Source organism: Macaca nemestrina, chromosome 3, assembly GCF_043159975.1.
Source record: "Macaca nemestrina isolate mMacNem1 chromosome 3, mMacNem.hap1, whole genome shotgun sequence".
Lineage (NCBI taxonomy): Eukaryota > Metazoa > Chordata > Mammalia > Primates > Cercopithecidae > Macaca > Macaca nemestrina.
Window position 1 is genome coordinate 98,049,633 of NC_092127.1, and position 23,997 is coordinate 98,073,629.

Sequence of the window (23,997 nt, forward strand, 5' to 3'; positions counted from 1 at the left end):
TAAGTAATCCTTTGATTATTTAATCAATGTCAAAACCACTTATCCGTGATGAGAAACGACACTACTGTTTGTTTTTGTCACTCTCTGAGTCACTAAGAGGTATAGTTATAAAGACTCAGGAGTTCAGAAATTCTTGATGCTCTTTGGACAAATTACTTTGATTTCAAAACCTTATGAGGGCCTTCCTCAATCTCGTCTTGTTTGTTCCATTTAGTTTCATTTTGCTTGGAGGTAGAGGGTTTGTCAGGCCCCCAACCTGGTCTTTTTTTTTTTTTTTTTTTTTTTTTGAGACTGAGTCTTGCTCTGTTGCCAGGCTGGAGTGCAAGTGGAGCAATCTCAGTTCACTGCAACCTCTGCCTCCTGGGTTCAAGAAATTCCCCTGCCTCAGCCTCCCAAGTAGCTGTGATTACGGCACGTGCCACCACACCCGGCTACTTTTTGTATTTTAGGAGAGACGGGGTTTCACCATGCTCAACCTAGTCTTAAACCAGGTTCTTAAGAGGTTGCCCCAGCAAAATTTTCATGTGCTCTTATCAGATTGTTTGACCTTTCAGTCAAATTCCCACTTACGTTTCAGTTTAACTCATGCGCATATGTCTCTAACTGGCATAATCCTACCAGGTACAATCTAAATTACTGTCCATTTTGGAGAACTCTATATCTTGGGAACATGATAGTTGAACTGTTTCTTCATGTAATTGATTAGTCTCAAATTACTGCTTAATCATATTGCAAACATTATTTTATGTGGCTTTCTGTGCATGTGTGTGTCTATGTGTATAATGGATTTCTTATATTTAAGGCTGCTTTATCATCCCACAGTGATTTTATATCTGTCAGAAGCTGGCTCCCCCTCACTTGTTCCCCTTCCTTTCTCTCTCTTTTTTTTTTTTCCTGCTTGTCTTGGAAAGTATTTTTCTGTCACTATGTGCCTACTCTAGGCACATATCTGATTCAGATAACCAGTCAAACACTTCCAAAGAAGGAGAAAAAAGTTAAACTGAGTGGACTTTTAATTGTTTTCTCACCATTTGAGATACTACTGTGATCTTTCTTACTAAAGTAGATCTACTAAGCTTAGTTTTGCTTGATCAACAGGTTTCTTTGGGGTCATTTCTTGGAATGTCAGTGATGTACAAACATAGAAGAGATCTTCAAAATCCAATCTGAAGATGACCCAGAACATATATAGGATGTGAAAAACAGCTTATAAAACCTATAGTACTTAAGCACTGCCTTCAATAAAAAATGCCATAAGTAGAAAAGCTAAATTTTTTTTCTCTCATCTGTAATATGAAATGTGGAAATAGAATATTCAAGGTTAAATAAAGATTCCAAAGCAGAATTTGTTGCCATATTTGGGATTTGCTACCTCAGAACAAATTTGGAACGTAAAATCCTTTAAAAAGCAGACTTGGCCTAGGATATTATTGATTGTCACGGTGTGGACTAGTCAACGCAGACAGTAAAATATACGAATAGCATCTCTGACAGAACAAAATATGAAGGAAAGACCTGATTATATAAATAATAATAATAATAATAATGGTAACTGTTGCACGTGTTGGATGCTTCCTATGTGCCAGACACTACTCAAAGAGCTTTATGCATATTAACTCATTTTCTCAACAAACTTTTGAAACAGGAACAATTATTATGGTCTTGTAATGTGTAGTTCTTCTAATTAAATGTTGATTTATAATAAGGACTAAATTGACTTTTTTTTTTCATCTTGCCCAAATTCCTATATAAAAGGTCTGGGGAGTCATGCCCTACAAATCATAAATTCTCATCAGATGGGTTTTATTTAACTCTATATATTGTGACTTACTTTCCAACCTGACTCTGGCATAACATTATAAGACAAAGAAGAAAATCAAAATATTTTACCCCAAAACATGTTTCTTTGCCATATCTTGAAATGGCCCTGCAAAGTTGTCCTTTGTGGGGGAAAATTAGCATCTGTAAAGAATCTCTATTAACAGAGCTGGTTCTTTTTCTTCCTGGCCCTCTCAAGTCTAAAGAGATTAACTAAGAGTCTAGCACCTTTTAAAGATCTGAATAAGAAATCCTTGTCATCTATTGTCTCTAAGTGCAGCCACTATAAGACCTCAAAAGAACCTTGGTCTCCACAGTCTTTTATCTTAACCTGAACATTTCCTTTCTGTCATCGCAGGTCTTTAGATAAACTCAACCAATTGTCAAACAGAAAATGTTTAAATTTACCCATAGCCTGGAAGCATCCCCCACACCACCCGCTGCTTTGAGCTGTCCTGTCTTTCTGGACCAAACCAATGTATTTCTTAAATGTATTTCATTGATGTCTCACGCCTCCCTAAAATGTAAAGAACCAAGCTGCGCCCCTACTACCTTGGGCACATGTTCTCGGGGTCTCCTGAGGGCTATGTCACAGACCATGGTCACTTATGTGGCTCAGAATAAATCTCTTCCAATATTTTACAGAGTTTGACTCTTTTAATTGACAGTAAGTATAAAGATCTTTACTCTCCTTATTGCCTGTCAATTCTGAGTTCTGAGATTTTTTTTTTTTTACTGAGTCCTTAAAGGGTCTCTTGATCTCAAATTCACACTGTTCATCAGATACATCTTAGTGGCAGGCTATAGGCATCTAACAACTGAAAAATTCTATATATTTCCCAAAAAATTGTCATCACTGAGATTATAAAAGATTTACTTATTCTACTAAACTACACGGAAACTAAGAATGGGATATCTAAAGTTGAACTGAAGTAGAAAATTCAAGATACTATATTCTGCATATTAGACAATAAAGAAAACATACAAGTAGAAGCAAGTTTTGCAAAAAAATTATCAAAGAAAACTTGTAATCATGATCTATTTATTTTGGAAGATACTTTTCATTCAAGGCAGAAGGCTATAAAATAAGTATAGTTATCTTCCATAATTTCCAAATTATACAAAATACTAGACCTTAAGAGAACAATATTGCCTAATGGTTTTTGCTAACTCTTATTCCCAAGAATAGTACATTTTCTTCAATTTTAGTTCTGTTCTTAGAAGTTGCATATTTTTCTTCTTTTATCCCTTTAAAAAAACAATTCTCAGCTGGGTGTGGTGGCTCACGCCTGTAATCCCAGCACTTTGGGAGGCCAAGGCGGGTGGATCATGGGGTCAGGAGATCCAGACCATCCTGGCTAACACGGTGAAACCCTATCTCTACTAAAAATACAAAAAAAAAAAAAAATTAGCCGGGGGTAGTGATGCACATATGTAGTCCCAGCTACTCAGGAGGCTGAGGCAGGAGAATGGCATGAACCCGGGAGGCAGAGTTTGCAGTGAGTAGAGATCTCACCACTGCTCTCCAGCCTGGGAGACAGAGCAAGACTTCATCTCAAAAAAAAAAAAACACACACACACACAAAAAAAACAATTCTCCCCAGTGATCTCTCAGGCAAGAGAAAAGAGTGACTTTGCTTAACTCAAGCAATAACCTAGTCCTAAAGTAGTCTGATTCATAATTCTAATTAAGTCATAAATGGAAAGAGAAATCATTGGTGATTTTTATTTCATTCCAATTGAAATCATTCTTGTGTTAATGTTCCAGGTTGACAAGTTACTTTGAAATTCAGAATATAATTTATCTGATTCTCAGAATTTTCTGTTTTGGAGAGAATTAAAATGATTTTCCATTTCAAGTAGAAATATGTAATTCCTCAAAAGATAAACAATGCAAAGTCTATCCAAGTCCATTAGCAAAGGCATACAGTCCACTATCAGAATAAAATAATTACTTTCTTTAGGATGTTATATGCTCAAATGATAGTTTACATCAATAAACAATCTTGAAGTATTACTTTCAATGATTAATTAATGTAAATATAAAACAGGGCTGGGAAAAGAGTATTTAACTAAACATTGATTTTCAATCTGCCTTTTTTCAACTGTCTCTAATTATGTTTCTTTAAGTCTCTGAGGTTTGTATCATCAATAATTTCCTATTTATGGTTTTCAGCAAAGAAAATAGAGAATCAGCACACTGTAATCCAGCAGAGAAAATTAGTGAAGCATTCTGGACTCCAAAATAGATAACAGGTTACAAGATATGCTCATTATATTCTTGAGAATGATACATTCATAAATGAGCTATTTTAATAATTTAAAATGTATATTTTTTTCCTAAGTGTCTGTAAGAATCTATCTGTGCCTGCAATCCCACAAATAAAAGTGGGATGTTTTTAATATCAATGGCATGATCACGCAAAGATCATCAACTGAAAAATTTCCAAAACACGTGGGAATTTTTGCAGTAATGTGGAATAAGTATATCTATAAAGTTGTTGATCATATTTCTAAATACTTTAGAAATTACCTAAAGTGTTAATTCTCTTTCTGATGTTTAAGAAGCATATTTATAATCAGTTTTATAAGAGTATAAACTATTTATCTAAAATATTCAAGTGTACCAATATTAACCTTTTTTCAGAATTCCAGATTAATAACGGCAACATTATCCCTGCCAAGACTGTTCATCACTTTAAGAGATCTGAGTCATGCAAATTATATAAAAGTGATCCTTGATCACTACGCATTTGTACTTCATTTGCATAGCCTCTTTGGTTCCTGACTTCCTGTAACTTCCAATAACAGCCTTAATCCAAAAATTCCAATAGCTAGTGTATTTCATATTAGCTTATCACATTCAATAGAATTTCAGAAGCTAAATATTTATTCCTGATTTAGATATTGAACCATAATTATTAGTTCTCCTCATCATGATATAAAGTCACATATCATGTGATTTTAGACCTGTGATACAGAATATTCAGAATACCAATGGTTGGGCATTTTTGAGGTAGGGTAAAAATAGAGACAATCTGCCATTCCAAAACTGTGCACATAGGCACACACAGATGAAGCTTTAATACTTAAAAACTGACCTTTGGAAAAAAAAAAAAAAAAAAAAAAACTACCTAAAATAACAAAGGTGTTTTAAAGTATTTTAAGAAAAATTACAGTAACTTAGTGTTATACACACTTAATGAAAAAAATGATTTATCTATGTGTCTTACCCAGTCAATTTCACTGAGGTTTTTCTATGAGTTGCAAAATCCCACTGGATGCAAGAAAATTGTTTATAATCAGTTAGAAATATCTGTTAAACCATCACATTTTGTATAGCATTCTACCAATCTCCCCTTTTAAACAAGCTTTTTATTATCTATTATAATCAGCCCCCTCAAATTGTATACACAATATGCATGTATGAAAATGCAAAAATACCAATATAACTGGAGTTATTTTATACAGCTAATAACTATTTTCATATATTTCACAATTTAGCAATTTAGGTGTTACCTATCTCTATTTCCTTTAGAAAAGTAATTTACATTTTAATCACTTCTTCTTAATTTGTATTTTCATATAGTATATAGTTTCAAATCTAGCCTTCTTGTCTGGCAATTAGATTTTTAATGGTATTTACCACTTAGCAAAATAGCATATTACTGTCTACTTCATTTTCTATGAATACTCTGTTCTCATTACTTCAATAAATAAATAGAACATTTTAAATGGCACTTCTTAAATCTTCTTATAACTATTTGGTAATAAGCCCTTAATATTGCATCCATCAACACCTATTGGTAATAGCTGTCATTTGAACTGAGAAATTAATTCATCATAATAAGTAATTATTGTCATTTATCAATCATAATAGCATTACAATGAGAAATTCTAGGAAATCATTTGGAGTAAGAGTTTTCTAAACCCCCCCGTTTCAATTTAACATAATCAGAAGTACATTGTACATCGTATTATGCACACACATAATAGAACACAACAAACAGAAATTAGATATATACATGTCCCATTTCTTACATGAGATCACAAGGTCCTTAACATAGTAATTGTACTCTTTGTTTACAGGTCATCTACCATTCAGACTTGAAATAACAGTTTTTACAACATACTTCACCTAATTGTCTTATACCTCCCTAAAGTTTCTTATCTTAGAACACACTAGGCCTCTTAGTCACAGGGAAAGCTAAGGTTAAGTATTTAGATTGAATAGAAATATGCCTAAGTAACCCTGTGCTGCCCCAAGTGGAAGTAAAGTAGTTGTTTTGAATTTTAATAGTTGACATTTACTTTCTGGTCACGAATTAGAGGTGTCAAGTGAAGAAGACATTACTGGATAATGGTTAATTTCATGACCTTAGCTTTTTATAATTATTCTATTACCCTGAGGGAGAAGGCCAAAATCAATGTTGTCCCTTCTATGGAGATGTATACATTAAATTGTAAATTATTACAATTTTGACCTTCACAGAAATCACAAGGTAGTTTTGAGAACAATATACTTCTAAAATTAATTTAAACACATTTTCGGCCGGGCGCGGTGGCTCACGCCTGTAATCCCAGCACTTTGGGAGGCCGAGACGGGCGGATCACGAGGTCAGGAGATCGAGACCATCCTGGCTAACACGGTGAAACCCCGTCTCTACTAAAAAATACAAAAAACTAGCCGGGCGAGGTGGCGGGTGCCTGTAGTCCCAGCTACTCGGGAGGCTGAGGCAGGAGAATGGCGTGAACCCGGGAGGCGGAGCTTGCAGTGAGCTGAGATCCGGCCACCGTACTCCAGCCTGGGTGACAGAGCCAGACTCCGTCTCAAAAAAAAAACAAAAAACAAACAAACAAAAAAAACAAAAAAACACATTTTCACCATGTTCCTTACTTATAAGTGCACTTATAATAAAAATAAAATCGAAGGACGTTAGAAAAATAAGCAATACAATTTAAGAGCCACTCTTTCAATAAAACCCAATCATTATGCATTTAAAAATAATGCATAATGAAAAACTATAAAAATCTTAGTAAAACAAATGCAGAATTTTGCCACCATTTAGCAATGCCATTGTACGGATATATGGATTTCAGTTTTCCTTCTTTTGACACACAGCGGCTATTAGACTAGGAAACAGCAAGGAGAAGACGAGTAACTCCATTTGTATGTCCCTAAAGGCACTAAATCAGCAGAGATAAATTGCGGCAGTACTGCTTGGATGTAAACTTTCACTTAGGAGGTGATCAGTTCAGTTCTTTCTATAAGTAGATCCATTTTGGTCATGTCTGAATGAAAGCAGTCACTCTCACAAAGCTGTAAAAGGCTCTGAGATCCTCCTTATGAAGTGCATTTTTCCCCAGTTATACTGATGACCATATTCTTATCATCTTGCTCTCCTACAACATGAAAAATATCTAAAGATTTATCTATGTTTCACCTCATCCAGCTCTTCCATCAACGTGAACCAACTTTATGTGTTTCTAAATAAAAATAGATTCTTCTGGATAGGAAATAGCTGAGAAAATGGAAAGAGACCTTAAATGACAAATTCACTAGGAACTAAAATGTCAAATACTAAAATCATGCAACTGGTATTAAAACATCAAGGAAAGCTGGCAAACACCACTATAGGGAAGAAATCTGTTTCTACAGAAAGGAGGCTACAAATGGAGAGGACAGTGTGATTTATTTCCTCATTTTATAGGACAAAATACCTTCACTTTTGTACAAAAATTGCTATATAAGTATCACCAAAAATGATTTTTTTTGTGCAGCGAGAATGTTTTGATTTACTGAATTAAATATTCCACCCTTCCCACACCTCCCAGCAACCTGAGTCACAGAGTTAAGTACAGCATTTATACATTTAGCATGGAAAAAAATTTAAGTGATGTTAAGTCTTCACATTCAGTTAGAATCAGAAAATAATGTGCACCGTATAAATTCTATGGTATTATGTTTGGTACTGTTAAAAGTTTCTCCTCGTTATAAAGCATCTGGGGTAGGCAATAATGAAAGAAGTTTTAAAATCACTAGCTTTATCAGAGCAACTTCATACTCTCTAATAATGCATACCAACCTAGTAGCATATGCCAAAAGCCTTTGACAGGAAAATGAAAAATCCCAAATGTCATAAAATGTTTGCATTGTTGGAATTTTGCTAATTTCTCAGTAAGTCTCAGTTTTAAAAATTGCATTGTAATGTTTGCTTAAAAAGGCTTTTCTGCCCCCAATGAAAGGACCTGCTTCTACAGAAATCCATTATAACAGAAACAATGTTTGCCTAATCAGAGAAACAACATTTTCTTTAGCTTCAGAGGAACAAGCACAAATAACACATTTACATAAACATGTAAAATATGCTTTGGCCAGAATGAACGGAGCCTTATGCATACAACATTCTCTTCAATGCATCTCCATTTCCATTATCAACGTAATTATCATCAATCACCATCACCACATCACTGCAACACCATAGCCATGTTTCCTCTTTTTCCCTGTCCCTCTTCTTTAAACATTCTTACCTCTCTCCCTCCTTGAACTGTCTCTAGTCTTTTCAAGTTTAAACCCTGAAAAAGAAAAGCAAAATATATTATTATTGGCAGAGAAGAAGTAAATAATAATTCATACTAGTGCAAGAATTTTGAAATAAAGGAAATAATTCACTTATTCATAACAAAGATCTATATATAGATGACTATCTCATGTGTGTATGTGTCTATGAGTATGTAGCTAAGTAAGTCTTCAAATGTCGTCCCAATGCATTTCCTGCTGAACCCTAGATCATAAGTAAAAATAAAATATTAATATGTCTATTTTACGCAGTGATTGCCTACCCTTTATTGAAACCAAAGATATTGTTTAAACTTGAACTAGTACGTGCAGTATATTCTATGATGGTAAGCTCCTGCTCTATTTCACCTACCGGCAGATCTCAGTGCCCAAACAAAGTCAGATTGATAAAAGACAGCAGAAGCCCTTGCAGTACTGCTGATTATCTATAAAATATTCAGGATTTTATTTCCTGTCAAAGGGCTTTCTCTCTCTTCTATTAGCATACCTGCTCTCCACAATATAAAAGGAGGATCCACTCTAAGTTCCTAATAAGCACTATACTTAATTAAAAGAAGAAAGAGTTATTGTTTTTCTTAGCAAGTCAATTTTGTCATTAAAAGTAATGGCAAAAACTGCAATTACTTTTGCACCAATCTGATAAATTATTTAACAATGCTTTGGAAAAAATAAATTTAAAAATGTTCATACTACCATTAAGAATTTTGATTAAAGTCAAAGTAGTTCTCTATTTCTGATGAAAATCTGAATAGTACATAATCATAATTATATATTTGCATTACCAATGCATTTATCACATACATTGCACTACCAATGTATAAGGTTAAAAAAAAAAAAAGTCCTCTAATAAAGATGCACTAGACCCATTATGTTTCTAGCTTTATATTTAGGAATTTAAGAAGATATTATTACTGTTGTTATTTCATTAAGTAGCAACAATAATAATGCTGGGAGCGCAATATTGTAGTTAAGTATTTCATAGTTACAGGAAAAATACATTACAGGATAACTTTTTTTCCATTTGGCTACAGCATTTATGTTTTAAAAAATTTCAGGGTTTTTTCAAAAATGTTATCTCTTCATCAATAAAAGTAATTTCTTGATTGTTTAGATAAAAACATATGAGATACATTTTAACTAAACCATTTTATTTTAAACAGTAGCTTTACTACTCTCTTGACCCTAGAAAAGGTTCTAGAATCAACACAGCAAACCATTTATTTTTGTAAAAAGGTGGTAGTCTGTTTTCTGATTATAGAAAATTATCTACATTTATAGAACACAGTTTGAAGAGGCTAAATTTTATGTGACAAATAATATAAAACAAAAAGTTAGAACATTTCTTAAATGTAAAGTTTATGCTAAAAGTAAATTCTGCAGTAGTACTCATGCTTATAGTTTTTTACATCTGGGAGATAGTATAATGGGATGCTTTTGAATTCAGACTGACATAGTTTTAAATCTCTGGTTTGTCACTTTCTTCTGAACGCCCTTTAGTAAATTACATAATGTCTCTCAATTTCATCTTTTGTGACTGAAAAATAATAAATATAGTAGCTATCAAATGTATTTGCTAGGAAGATTAAATGAGATATTATATGTAACAGCATTTAGCAAAGACCAGGCACAGCATATTCCAAAACAGTAATTATTGTCTTCTCTTCTTCCTCCTATTTTTATCATTATTACACATATATAATTAGTTAAATATAAGATCAATTTGAGGCTGGGCATGGTGGCTCATGTCTGTAATCTCAGCGCTTTGGGAGGCAGAGATAGTTGGATCACTTGAGGTCAGGAGTTCGAGACCAGCCTGGTCAACATGGTGAAACCCTGTCTCTACTAAAAATACAAAAAAATTAGCTGGGAATGGTGGGGGGCGCCTGTAATCCCAGCTACACAGAAGGCTGAGGCAGGAGAATAGCTTGAACCCAGAAGGCAGACGTTGTCGTGAGCTGAGATCATGGGAGTATTGTTTTCATAAAGCTTGTGGGGAAAACATTGGCCTTATATCTTTAAACAGTTTTCTGACCCTCAATTTTCCTACCATCTAATTCTAGAACTCAAATTATATGTTAAATAACTTGTTATTGTCTCTAAAATCACTGACACTGTTTACTTTTGTACAACCTCCTTTTTCCTTGATATTTTATATGTTTTCTATTGTTACACCTTCAAGTTCATTGATCTTTTCTTCTGCAGTATCTAATCTGCTTTTAATCCCATTCAGTGAAATTTTTATTTCAGCTATCTTGGTTTTCATTTCTAGAAGTTTAATTTTGATATTATTTTATTATCTATTTCTCTCATTATATTTATATTTCTCTTTAATTCCTTGACATTTATATTTGTAATAATGTTTTAAACTTTTTCTGTTAACTTCATTATCTGTCATTTACAGGTCTGTTTCTATTGATTGAATTTTCTCCTGACATGAGTCATATTTTATTATTTTTTCTCATGTCCAGTAATTTTTTATTGGTTGCCAGATATTATACATTTTATTTTGTTTAGTGTTAGATTTAGTTGTATTGACTTAGACGTAGAATTGTCCCTGGGAGACAGTTAAGTTACCTGTGACTCATACTGATTCCTCTGAGGCTTGCATTAAACAATTTTTAGGGTGAGTCTGAAGTAGTCTAGTGTTAAGTTATCCCTGTTCCTAAGGCTTGGTCCTTCTGTGCTCTCTACTGAACTCCCTCTGTATTTAATGGGGGTTCACTACTCTGGCTGATGGGGAAATCAAAAGATTCCCAGACCTGTGAGACCCCTGGGAATTCTACTTAGAGTTCACTCTAATTATTCTTTTCCGGCAGTTGTTTGTCACCTGGTCATATGGAATTTCACATTATGTATGTGTAGATTGCTATTCAAACAAAGATTCTGGGGAGCCCCTCTGCAGAGTTCTAGAACTCTTTGTGTATTTCCCTCATTTCTGGTAATCTGCCCCACAAATTCTAGCTCCTTTGTTCTCTCTAAACTCAGATCTTTGTCTCCTCAACTACAAAATTAAATACCATGAAGTTATGTTTAGGCTGTTCCTCCATATGCCACGTATCATGGTCTAAAAATTGCCTCCAGTCAGAAATTTCAGTGTTGGAATCATCTCTTCATTTGCTTCCCTTCTCTTGAAGATCATAGCATTTCTATATATTTAGTCCAGTTTTCTAGCAATGAAAGCTGGAGGACAAGTCTTACAGACAGAACTCCTTCATGAATAGAAACAGAAGTCAAGATAAATATTATTTTAGCTTATTTTTTCAAAGGAGGACATTGAAGCCTACAAAATTTAAATTATGTGACTAAGTTCCAGATCCAGTAAGTACAAAAGTAAAACTTAAACGAATATTTCAAGAGCCTCAATACCAGGTTCATCCTTTCATCCTTAGTCAAATTGTTTTAAACTTCCATCAGTCAAAATGTTTAATGTTGTATTACATACTTTTGAATACAAATTTATTGTAACATGAAATTCATGCATGAGTCACCATGATTCTTCAAGGCAACACAGTGATTAAAAGGAGCTGAGAATCAGCATTTAGTGGAAAACAAAAAACAAACAAACAAAAAAAACAAAAAACACATGGTTGGAATATGGACTGGACTGAAAGGCAAGCTTGCCAGAGTAGATAAGATGTACTGTGTAAACAATGTAAAAAGCTTGGTGGTAATTTAGGCACTAGATTATTGACAGATCAAGCTTCAGGTTGAAAACCTGAAGCAGTGTATCTGATGACAAGAATTTGAGAGCTGTGTGGGCAAAGAATAATGGCTTATGAGGATTTTCCATATGATACTAGGGCTTTAGACAAGATTGTGTTTCAAAGGAGAAGTAAGGTATAGTGAGATTCACTAATTCTATGAACTGGGAGATGCCAAGCCTTAACTGATAGCAGAAATTGCTCTTGAGTACTAGAGCAAGACTATCTTCAAGTTGGAAGGTCAGGTGACTTGAATGTGGAAAACTGTTAGGGAGGTATCAACTGTGACTTACAACCTCTGCTAGGAAACCTGCACGATCTTGATTTTTACTGACTCTTATTAACAGTAACTTGGTTGATTTGCTTTAAAAGATCATACTGTAATATCACCCCAACTAACCAAGAAATAACATTTAGCACAAGGGATATTTTCAAAATAAGTATTAATCTAAAATAACCCAAACACCTTTATTTGTGTTCACTTATATATACCACATGATTAAAAAAATCCTTTGCATTTTTATACTATTATATAATTTCCACTAAGACACATATTAAAATAATTCAGAAACAAGAATATGTTTTAATTCTTTTTTTTTTTTTTTTTTTTTTGAGACAGAGTTTCGCTCTTATCGCCCAGGCTGGAGTGCAGGCTGGAGTGCAGTGGCACGATCTCAGCTCACTGCAACCTCTGCCTCCCAGGTTCAAGCAATTCTCCTTGCCTCAGCCTCCCAAGTAGCTGGGATTACAGGCACCCGCCACCATGCCCGGCTAATTTTTTTTTTTTTTTTGGTATTTTTAGTAGAGACGGGGTTTCACTATGTTGGCCAGGCTAGTGATCCAACCGCCTCAGCCTCTCAAAGTGCTGGGATTACAAGAATGAGCCATTACGACCGGCCTGAATATGTTTTAATTCTATTCACTGATGTACACACAAACAGTCAAATTATTCATATATATATGTATGCATATGGGTTGATTCTTAATATAAGATTCACAGAATTTTAATTGATTTAAAATCCACTTTGTTATTCTTCAACCATATAAATGCAATATTGACCTAGCATGTCTTGAACAAAGTGTATTTAAAAATACTCTGGAGGACGTGGTTGGAAAAAATTCATTTCCCTCAGTATACATATTTCTCACTAGAGAATAGGAAATCTCTGCATTGATCAAAATTAATCACATAAGACCAAACCAAAATGTTATAAATTGTAGGCAGGAAAAAAATTACCCTAAAGCAAATGTTCTGCAGTGTGTTAAATTAAGATGGTTTAGTACGGCAGTAAGGGAGAAAGGTTATTAACTGAAAGAAAAAAAAAAAAAAAAAAAAGAACTTCCTATCAAAATTTCTCTTGCATTCCAGTATCCACATGAACACCCCTGGTAACCGTGCTGGCATATAGACCCACTTTGTCTAAGGTACTCAGGGATGTGAGGGAAGAGATCCACCCCTTCATAAGGATTAGAAACCCTTCTAGCCGGGCGCGGTGGCTCAAGCCTGTAATCCCAGCACTTTGGGAGGCCGAGACGGGCGGATCACGAGGTCAGGAGATCGAGACCATCCTGGCTAACACGGTGAAACCCCGTCTCTACTAAAAAATACAAAAAAAATAGCCGGGCGAGGTGGCGGGCGCCTGTAGTCCCAGCTACTCGGGAGGCTGAGGCAGGAGAATGGCGTAAACCCGGGAGGCGGAGCTTGCAGTGAGCTGAGATCCGGCCACTGCACTCCAGCCTGGGTGACAGAGCAAGACTCCGTCTCAAAAAAAAAAAAAAAAAAAAAAAAAGAAACCCTTCTAAAATTTCTATCATGTCCTAAGGATTTTCCCTGCTTCCCTGTAAACAAACAGGCAGAAATATACTATCTAATATCCCTAGATTTGGTTGATTTATTTTTTCTAATTGAAAAAATATAGATTGGACAGATGGAATAAAAATAAATATTTTATTTCTAGAACTGCAGAGATTTCATTATGATAGTTTTTCTTAAAATGCAGAAAGTAGCCATGATTTAAGTGGATAAAATAATAATTAATTTTTAAAAGGCTTCAAGTAACTGTGTGACTTTTTAACATTTAGCTTTAGCTGTGAAGGCACAGGAAAGAGCTAGAAGGAACTTTAAATAACTGTAGCTCAACCTCTTCATTTTATAGATGAGGAGGCTTGCAGCCAGGGATCTTAATTTATAAGTGGCAGTTTTGGGACTCGAACTCTGGCCACTGGGTCCCTAATCCAGAATTATTTTTGTTTAAACAAATTGTTTTAGCAGTTCTATCATAAAGCATAGTCTTAAAAGTTGTGTAACTTCTGGAGCATTCCTTAATGATTTCATGGGCCAGGTTCCACAGCTATAAAATTGAAATAATTTGTGGTATAAATGAAAGAATCTTTATAAAACAAGGCACTATGTCTACTCCATCATTTACTGCAACATGCACTGAAGTTAGTGGCATAAGATGTTGCTGCCCTTGTTGGTAAAATCTAAATAAAAGACTCATTACTATTACAGTTATAAAGATAACTAATATTTGTTGAATGTTCTCTATGTACCAAGCACCATTACAAGTGTTTTACCTGGATTAATTTAATTCTGACCATAGCCTTATTACATGTTATATTACAAAATAGTTATTCCCCCACTGGGCAGAAATGAAAATGATCTACCGGTTATTCTGTTTTGTTTTTGAACTGATCTCTTTAGACAAAATAAAATGCAGCTTCTTATTAGTTCTTGCTATTGTTAGTTTCACATTGCAGCTACAGTATATGGCTCAAAGAACCACAAGAGTTTGTGTAAAACACTTCTGGCCTGCTTGCTTCTCACTGCCACATTTCTTATTATATGGCAGCATCATATTAGTGATGGAAACACATTGTTGGATGATAAGGATATTGTTTAAGTCTCTGGGTCTTGGCTTGTCTGGTAAAAAAGTGATGATTGTCGGGAGGAGGATATAGAGAGTTGTAATGGATGATTTCTGTAGAGGGTTAAAATCTAGTATCTGTATTATGTTTTAATTTTAAGACAGGTATATCAGTCCTTTTACAGATTCTTATTCTGTGTCTCTCTATCTTGTATGGCCTCTCAGTGAAACTAATGAAACTACTCAAGAAGTTAAAAAATTCCAAAAACTTTGAACACAGCTTATATACCTATTGTCAGCCTTATTTCAGGTTCCCTAATTTCTGATTTTTTTTAACTTACATCTCTGTATTTTACTCTATCAGTTTGTTGTGTAAATTTTTAATTCAGTTTCAATTTCCAATTATATTGTTTATAAAAATATTTTGTTGCATAAATGGACTTCTAATCATAGTCTTACTTAGGATTCGTTTCATAAATGATAATATTGAGGAGTGTCATAGGTTTACAGAATTGACTTAGAAACACAAAAAGTTTCCTAAGGCAACTTAACCTACTTAAAAACTGCACTAATTAATTCTTACACATAAATCTAGTCTTCCTTTTAATAAATATAGTTTAAATATTTGTAATTCTTTTATCTCTGTTTTAGCCATTTATTGAAAAAAATATTCTCCCCCTAGGCTATATTGAAATTGAAGTCACGGAGGGATTTCTAAAGCACATGTTTGAAAATTTCATGGAATTCATCATGATCTGGGCTAAAATCTATTGAAATAGAAAGAACAGCTAAATGTCAAAATTTATCAAACTATATTTTTTTCTTCCCTCCTTTCTAAATTAGTCCTATTCATCTTTGAAAGTCTATACTGTAATAATCCATTCACTGGAAGCTTTGAATTGTTCTTCATGTCCCATTTAAAAAAAGAATATATGTCATTATTGCAGACATTTAACCATTCTTCACTTTTAAGGTTCTCTCTTTGTAAAAATGGAAAATTCTCACTCAATTCTCTTAAGCAATTTTGTAACCATACCACAGGATACTTCTAAGTGTACACAGATGTATGTAACAGAAATACTTACATTTTGAATCTGACTAGGTGCCAGGCATTATGCAGTACATGTTACATGGCTTATTATTTGTATATCATTTTTATATACTTTTTTATTCCTCACAATTACAATATGTTACCATTATTAATCCCCATTTTGCCATAGAAAAAATGAGGGAAGGAGAGGTTAATTAACTTTCCTAAGGAGATACAGATCAAAGAAAGTAGAGTTGAATGCTGAGCCCACAGTGTCTCATTACAGAGCTACTTACTATTACACATGCTACCTCCAAAAGTAACTAATACTTTATTTTTATGTGTGTTGAGATAACTGACATGAATTGGATATGTGTTTCGTAAATGAGTGATTGAGTAACCTATTAAATGAGTAAGCCTAATTCCAGAACTACATTAATGTTCAAGCGATCAATCTAAACCATGTCATTTTTACCAACTGAAGAAGTAAATGCAAAATAATAAATGATTGGTTTTTCAATTAATTTAGATTGGAAAATAACTGTGGAAAAAAAAATTTAAGTAAATGACATTGAATCCCAGAAGCCCTGATTCCTTGGGAAAAAATGTGAAATTCAATTGAAATATTTCCTGGGGCAGACAAAGATTAAAAGAAAATTAATGCTACTGTATGGGTACAGATAACATTTCATAGAGTGTGTCTGTGATTATTGTTGCTTTAGGCTAACTAAAATATTAAACTAGATTAGCACTTCCATGCCCCCAGTTTTCTAGCAGTTCTCATCTTGGTACATTGCATAAGTTAAATTCCTTTTGCTCCAGGGACCTAGGTCATCATATTTTATGAGGTTTCATGCAGTAGAGTTCATCCTGCAACTAGATTACTTGTAGCATTTCTGATGTTCATACCTGGGTGGTTGTTTGTGATGCCGTTTTCCAGTTCAGATATGAGACTAATCAACAATATAGACTTTCTACGAATACGTCATGTGCTATTATTTCTAACAATTTCTGATTGTTAATCTAATTCTTAAATAGGAAGTCAAAGACACACTTTCAGAAAACAAGTAACTCTAAATATTGTCAATGAAAGGCATGTTGATTTAGCATGCAATTATGGTGGTAAATAATCTAACCATGAACTTAAACATGTAAGAACTCAACTAGCACTTAATGTGTAACATGTCACATCATAAGGCAATTATTTTGCTATTTGAAAAACTATTCGATGAGATACAAAGCTTATTGAATCAATTGATCTAGTAAGCTATGTGTCATATTCTTATAGTACATCATAAAAAGAGAGAACGTACTCAAATAGCTAAAAAGAGAGTATTAGTAGCTAGATTATGATTATTTGCATATGAATCTACTGTCTGTCTCTCTGTCTGTCCCCATCTCTCTATACACCAACCCCATCAATCCATTGCAATATTCTAACTCTCTTGATAGTTCTTAACATGCCAAGCATTCTTCCACCATAGGCCTTTGGACTAGATGTTCATCCTGCCTGGAACTCTCTTCACCTAGATATCTGCATAGCCAACTCCCATGGCTTCTCAAGTCTTTGCTTGTATCTCACCTTCTCAGTGAGCTCCTTTTACCACTCTATTTAATAATACAGTCTTATGCCTACTTCACTTCTAGGTACCCTTAAAACATTTTAACATACTATATAAATTCCACTATTAATGTGTATTATCAACTTTCTATGTTAGAATAAAAGTACCTCGAAGACAGGCATCTTTGCTTGTATGTTTCTAAGTTATACCAATTGCTCAAACAGTGCTTGGTGCATGATGCTAGGTTCTAAATAAGTGCTTAAATATTTGTAAAATGAATGGAATATTTACTTTTCTAATCATCCATGTATCTAAATAGTTTTATCAAATTTGTACTATATTAATTTAGAACTATAAGCAATATAAGTAGTGTTCACTTTGGAGATCATGTAAAATAAATTTACTTATTCTTATTAAAGTTAAGTCAATAAAAATCTAATATTTCTTCTATAATTTTAAAAGAGTCAGCATTTTTTTTTTTTTTTTTTTTTTTGAGATGGAGTTTCGCTCTTGTTGCCCAGGCTGGAGTGCAATGGCATCATCTTGGCTTACTGCAACCTCCGCCTCCCAGGTTCAAGTGATTCTTCTGCCTCAGCCTCCCAGGTAGCTGGGATTACAGGCATGCACCACCATGCCCAGCTAATTTTGCATTTTTAGTAGAGACAGGGTTTCACCATGTTGGTCAGGCTGGTGTTGAACTCCTGACCTCAGGTGATCCACCCACCTCAGCCTCCCAAAGTGCTGGGATTACAGACGTGAGCCACCACGCCCGGCGAGAGTCAGCATTTTCTTATCACACTATCTGTTTATAATACCACAGAAAGTGTGCCATCATGTTTTTCTGTTAAATGCTAAACAATAATCAGTGACAAAGACTTTATTTTTTAAAATTGTTAATACCAGACTGTATTGTAGAATGGCAGTTCCCAACCTTTTTGGTACCTGGAACCGGTATTGTGGAAGGCATTTTTTTCCACCGCTGGGGGTGAGGATAGTTTGGGGATGAAATTGTTCAACCTCAGATCATCAGGCATTAGATTCTCATAAGGAGTGCCCAACCTAGATCCCTTGCAGTTCCCAATAGGGTTTGTGCTCCTATAAGAATCTAATGCAGCCACTGATCTGAAAGGAGGCAGACGTCAGGCGGTAATGCTCATTTGCCTACTGGTTATCTCCAGCTGGGCAGCCTGGTTCTTAACAGGCCTGGACAAGTATGGTCCGTGGCCTGGGGGTTAGGGATCCCTGCCATAGAGCACAATTCTTGACAGGATAGTGTCCCCGTTCTATCAAGATAATGATTATTTCAGGATGAAAACTAAACTAATTAACTTGCAATGTTTAGAAATATAAACTGAGTTCAACTAAAATAAAGAGGATGGATTAGAAGTAGCACAATACCGAGAATAATGATTTAGTTTTAACACAATTTTTTAAAATTAAAGAAGATTCTGGGCGATAACGCCTGTAATCCCAGCACTTTGGGAGGCCAAGGTGGGCAGATCACAAGGTTAGGAGTTTCAGAAGAGTCTGGCCAACATGGTGAAACCCATCTCTACTAAAAATACAAAAAATTAACCAGGTGTGGTGGTGGGCACCTGTAATCCCAGCTACTTGGGAGGCTGAGGCAGGAGAATTGCTTGAACCCAGGAGGCAGAGGTTACAGTGATCCAAGATCGCACCACTGCACTCCAGCCTGGGTGACAGAGTAAGACTATTTCCTGACGAAAAAAAAAAAAAAAATTAAAAAAAGTTTACTTAAGAAAGCCTGACTCTATATGATAAATTGAGAGCAACACATTTAAAGTGGTAAAATTATGTATTATATACAATAAATTCTAAATGGCATTCAATGGGTTTCTGAATCTTTTCTACTCAAGAAATTCTGTACCAGCTGTTCCCTTCTTTTAATGATCTCTCCCCACAACTTTCCCAAGGTGATAGGGTTATCCTTTTGCCCTTCAAATGTCAGTTTAAATTTCCTGTGCCAAAGGACTTTCATGAGCATTGATTCTAAAATAGACATCAAGTTACTTATTGTCACATCACTCAATTTTAATTTTCTGCTCAGGATTTACCACTGAAAAATATTTTTCATATTAACTTATTTATTATTTTGTGTACTGACTATTCTTATCACCAGAATGTAAAGTCCATGACAATATGTCCGTCTTGTAAAACTTTATATCCCCAGTACTTAGAACAGTGTCTGGCACTTAGTAGATACTAAACAAATATTAATTAAATGAACTGAATGAATAAATCTCTATAATTACTATAAAATGATATTTGTTTACCCTTTTTAACATAAACATGCCATTAATATATTGAGTATAATATTAACCATTCAAATTCATTCAGAAAAAAAGTGAAATTAATAAATTGGTTCTTTTCTCTCGCTAACCTTGGGCAAATCACCACAAACTCTGAGACTACATTTCTTTTTCAGGAAAATTAATAAACTGAACTTGGTAATCTTGAATATTTCCATTGGCTATAAAATTCTAGGACGTTCTTGTCTTTTAGAAAATCAAAATCTTTATTTTTTATTTTATTTATTTATTTTTTGAGATGGTGTCTCGATCTCCTAGGCTGGAGTGCAGTGGCATGATCTCTGCTCACTGCAAACTCTGCCTCCTGGTTTCAAGCGATTCTCCTGCCTCAGCCTCCCTAGTAGCTGGGGTTACAGGTGCATGCCACCACAGTCAGCTAATTTTTGTATTTTTTGTAAAGACAGGCTTTTGCCAGGCTGGTCTCAAACTGCTGACCTCAGGTGATCCACTCACTTTGGTCTCCCAAAGTTCTGGGATTACAGGCGTAAGCCACCATGCCTGGACAAAAATCAAAATTTTTCAAATGTTTCCATTTTAATATTTGAGCATTGTTACCTAAACAATTTCAACTAAATAATTGTATTAAGGGAGGAGATGACCCTTCATATCATCTTATGCCCAATTTCTGCCTCCAAAGACAGAAGAAGTAAAAACTAAAAGGCAGAAATGAAATCCACAGGCAGACAGCCAGGGGCCGCACCCTGGGCCTGGTAGTTAAAGATCCACCCTTGACCTAATCAGTTCTGTTATCTATAGATTACAGACATTGTATAGAAATGCACTGTGAAAACTCCTATCTTATTTTGTTCCGATATAATTACCAGTGCATACAGCCCCCAGTCAGGTACGCCCTGCTTGCTCAATCAGTCATGACCCTCTCACACACACCCTCTTAGAGTTATGAGCCCTTAAAAGGGACAGGAATTGCTCACTCGGGGAGCTTGGCTCTTGAGACAGGAGTCTTGCCGATGCCCCAGGCCGAATAAACCCCTTCCTTTAACTCGGTGTCTGAGGAGTTTTGTCTGCCGCTCATCCTGCTACATTTCTTGGTTCCCTGACCGGGAAGCGAGGTGATTGGCAGATGGTCGAGGCAGCTCCTTAGGCGGCTTGAGCCTGCCCTGTGGAACATCCCTGCGGGGGACTCCGACCAGCCCTAGCGATGCGGATCCTGAGAGCCCTCCCGGGTAAGCATTTGCCCTAGTGGGATGCCTCACCAGAGCAGTGTGTGGCAGGCCCCTGTGGAGGATCAATGCAGTGGCTGAATACCGGAAAGGAACTGGCACGTGGAGTCTGGACATCTAAAACTTTGTAAGACTAGTCTTTGAAACTTGCTCATTCCGTTTGAGTGGAAGCGTGGCCTGATCACCCATAGTGTGCCTTCATCAGCACTTTGGTTTTGGTTTTGGTTTGGTTTGAATTGCTTGACAGAACCGGTCTTGGGAATTTGCCCACTCCATTTGAGTGGAAGTCTGGCCTCATCACCCACGTTGTGCCTGTACCAGCACTTTGGTTTTTGTTTTTGACTTGACTTGGATTGCTTGATACTTTCGTTTTGGTTTTGATCTGGCTTGGATTTCTGGATACTCTGATTTTGGCCTGGTGTGAACTGCAAAAGTGTGTGCGTGCCCTTTTTACCCGTTCTTTGTTTTGTGGTGTACGTGTGGTGTGAGTGTGGTGTTTTGTCTTGAAGAAGCACAGGTCAGGCACAAATAAGCCCACCCTCCTAGGAACTATGTTGAAAAATTTCAAAAAAGAATTTAAGGGAGACTATAGAGTACTATGACACCAGGAAAACTTAAAACTTTGTGTAAGATAGACTGGCCAACATTAGAAGTAGGTTGGCCATTAGAAGGAAGTCTGAACAGGTCCCCTGTTCAAAGGTATGGCACAATGTAACATGTAAGCCAGGGAACCCAGACCAGTTCCTGTACATGGACACTTGGTTACAGCTGGTTTTAGATTCCCTGCCCCCAGCACACAGTTGTTGAGAGAACAGCAGCATAAGTGGCTGCCAGAGGCAAGGAAAGACCAGTGGAGAGAGAGAAAGGAAAGAGACAGAGAGGAAAAGAGGCAAAGAGAGAGAGGAAGAGATGGAGAGGAAGAGACAAAGAGAGTCAAGGAGAGAGAGAGAGAGAGAGAGAGAAAGAGGAAAGAGAGAGGCAGAGAGAGAGAGAGGAAGAGACAGAGGCAAAAGGAAAGTCAAAGAGAGAGAGACAAAGTCAAAGAAAGAAAGAGATATACAAGTAGTTAAGAAGAAAAAAAAATTGTACCCTATTCCTTTAAACGCCATCATACCAATTCTAATTGGACAAAACAAGGTCTTATTAATAGCAAAGGATAATTAAAATCCCAAACTTACAAGGTTTTCAACAAAAGTAAAGTTTGCTAAAAGTTAACAGTGTAACATGTATTATAGTAACTTCTATTCTTGTGGCCTTAGACAGTCTAGTCCACAGACAAAAAAAAAATCACTTGGGAAAAGAATGGTTATCATCTTCGGAAAAAAAAAAAAAGGAAAAAAAAGGGGGGGTGGAATTTATATATAAAAAGAGTGTTATGTGGTAAATTCTTGTCCTGAAATAAATTAACTGGTTATTTAAAGAAAGAAATGTTTGTAATAAGTCAGAAAGTTAAGGCATGTCAAAAAGTTACCTGTAAAAGTCGTGAAAGAAAAAAAAAGGTTGTAAAAAAAGTGTGTTAAAAAAAAAGTATGCAAAAAATGTTATATAATTTAAAAGTAACTAGGCCTCCTGAATGTAAAACTACTGGAGAAAAAAAAAAAAAGTTCATGTGCAAGGTGTATCAGAAAATAAAATATACCTTTGGTAAAAGGATTATAAGGAGGCATAAGAATGTACATTTTTACCTGCATTAAAAACTTAAAAAAATATTGTTTTGAAGGTTTAAGCAAGTTTTAAAAAGGTTAATTGTAAAGAAAATGCTGTGTGTAAACATATTAGCTAAAGTTAAAGAAGTATCGTCCAGGTTTTCTGTTAACTGGACATTAAAGTAAAGGCATAACAGGTTTTTCTTAAAGCACCAATCTGCTCTTTAGCAAAAATTATAAAAGGTTAAAAAGAGTCTATAAAATCTTACCTTATGGTCAAACATTAAAAATTAGATAAATATGTCTACAAGGTTTTATTAAAATTAGGTTTAACATAATAACATACTAATATAAAGATAAAATTTAGCTTATCTGGTATAAAAATCATACAAGAATCATTGTTAAATGTAAAATAGTATTTGGTTTTCTTTGGTTTAAAAACTAATAAAAATAGGTGCTAAAGGAAATTTCTCAGTAAAAAGGCATGAAGGACTATAAAGCCTACTGCCAAGGTCCCCACATTTAAAACAAATGGTCTATTTCTTAAAAATTACATATTTGGTTTATCTTCCACTTTCCTTTCTCACACACACACACAAAAAAACCAAAAGTCTTTTAGCACATGTACCACCCCTAGAAATTCCAGTAAACCAGCACCAGCCTGAAGAGCATGTTCTCATCAAAGGGTGGAAAGAAGAAAAACTTGAGCCAGCCTGGGAAGGACCCTAGCTTGTGCTGCTAAACACTGAGACTGCCGTTCGTACAGCAAAAAAAAAAAAAAAAAAAAAAAAAAACAGGATGGACTCATCACACCTGAGTCAAGAAAGCACCACCCCCTCCAGAGTCGTGGACCATAGTCCCCCGGGAAAACCCCACCAAACTAAAGCTGAGAAAAATTTAACTCTTTTCATCTATTCTATTACTCTTTCTTCTTTCCTCGTTCTATTGCTCACCATGTAGTTATTAACATAACCAAGTCAATTTCACCTCAAACTATTGCATTTAATGCTTGCCTTGTTATACCCTGTGAGGATGTGCCAAGTCAAAGACAGCTCTCTACTTCAAAAAAGTACTTCTGTCCCCCCTGACTCTCCTCAGACTAGGCATTAGTAAACTAGGACCATTTAGGCCAGGGAGATTTCAATGAAGACCCCAGTGCCAACCAGGAGTCTTGCCCCCGACATAGAGCTTTCATGCCATAGTTGGTCCAACATTCTGTGGACCACTAAAGAGCAAGGATGGACTGCCCCAACCAGTTTTTGTAATTTCCCTAAAACCATAC

At 35.3% G+C, this 23,997-nt stretch overlaps 1 protein-coding gene across 18 annotated transcripts in view; it reads right to left on the reverse strand.

Moving 5' to 3' along the window:
* LOC105479621 (coiled-coil serine rich protein 1) overlaps positions 1-23,997 on the reverse strand; it is a 1,449,255-nt gene that overhangs the window by 477,634 nt on the left and 947,624 nt on the right. For all 18 annotated transcript variants that reach the window (XM_071092580.1, XM_071092584.1, XM_011737666.3 and 15 more), the window contains one exon: positions 8,350-8,394. In XM_071092580.1, coding sequence (XP_070948681.1) covers positions 8,350-8,394 — 45 coding nt within the window. The remainder of the gene's footprint in view (positions 1-8,349; positions 8,395-23,997) is intronic.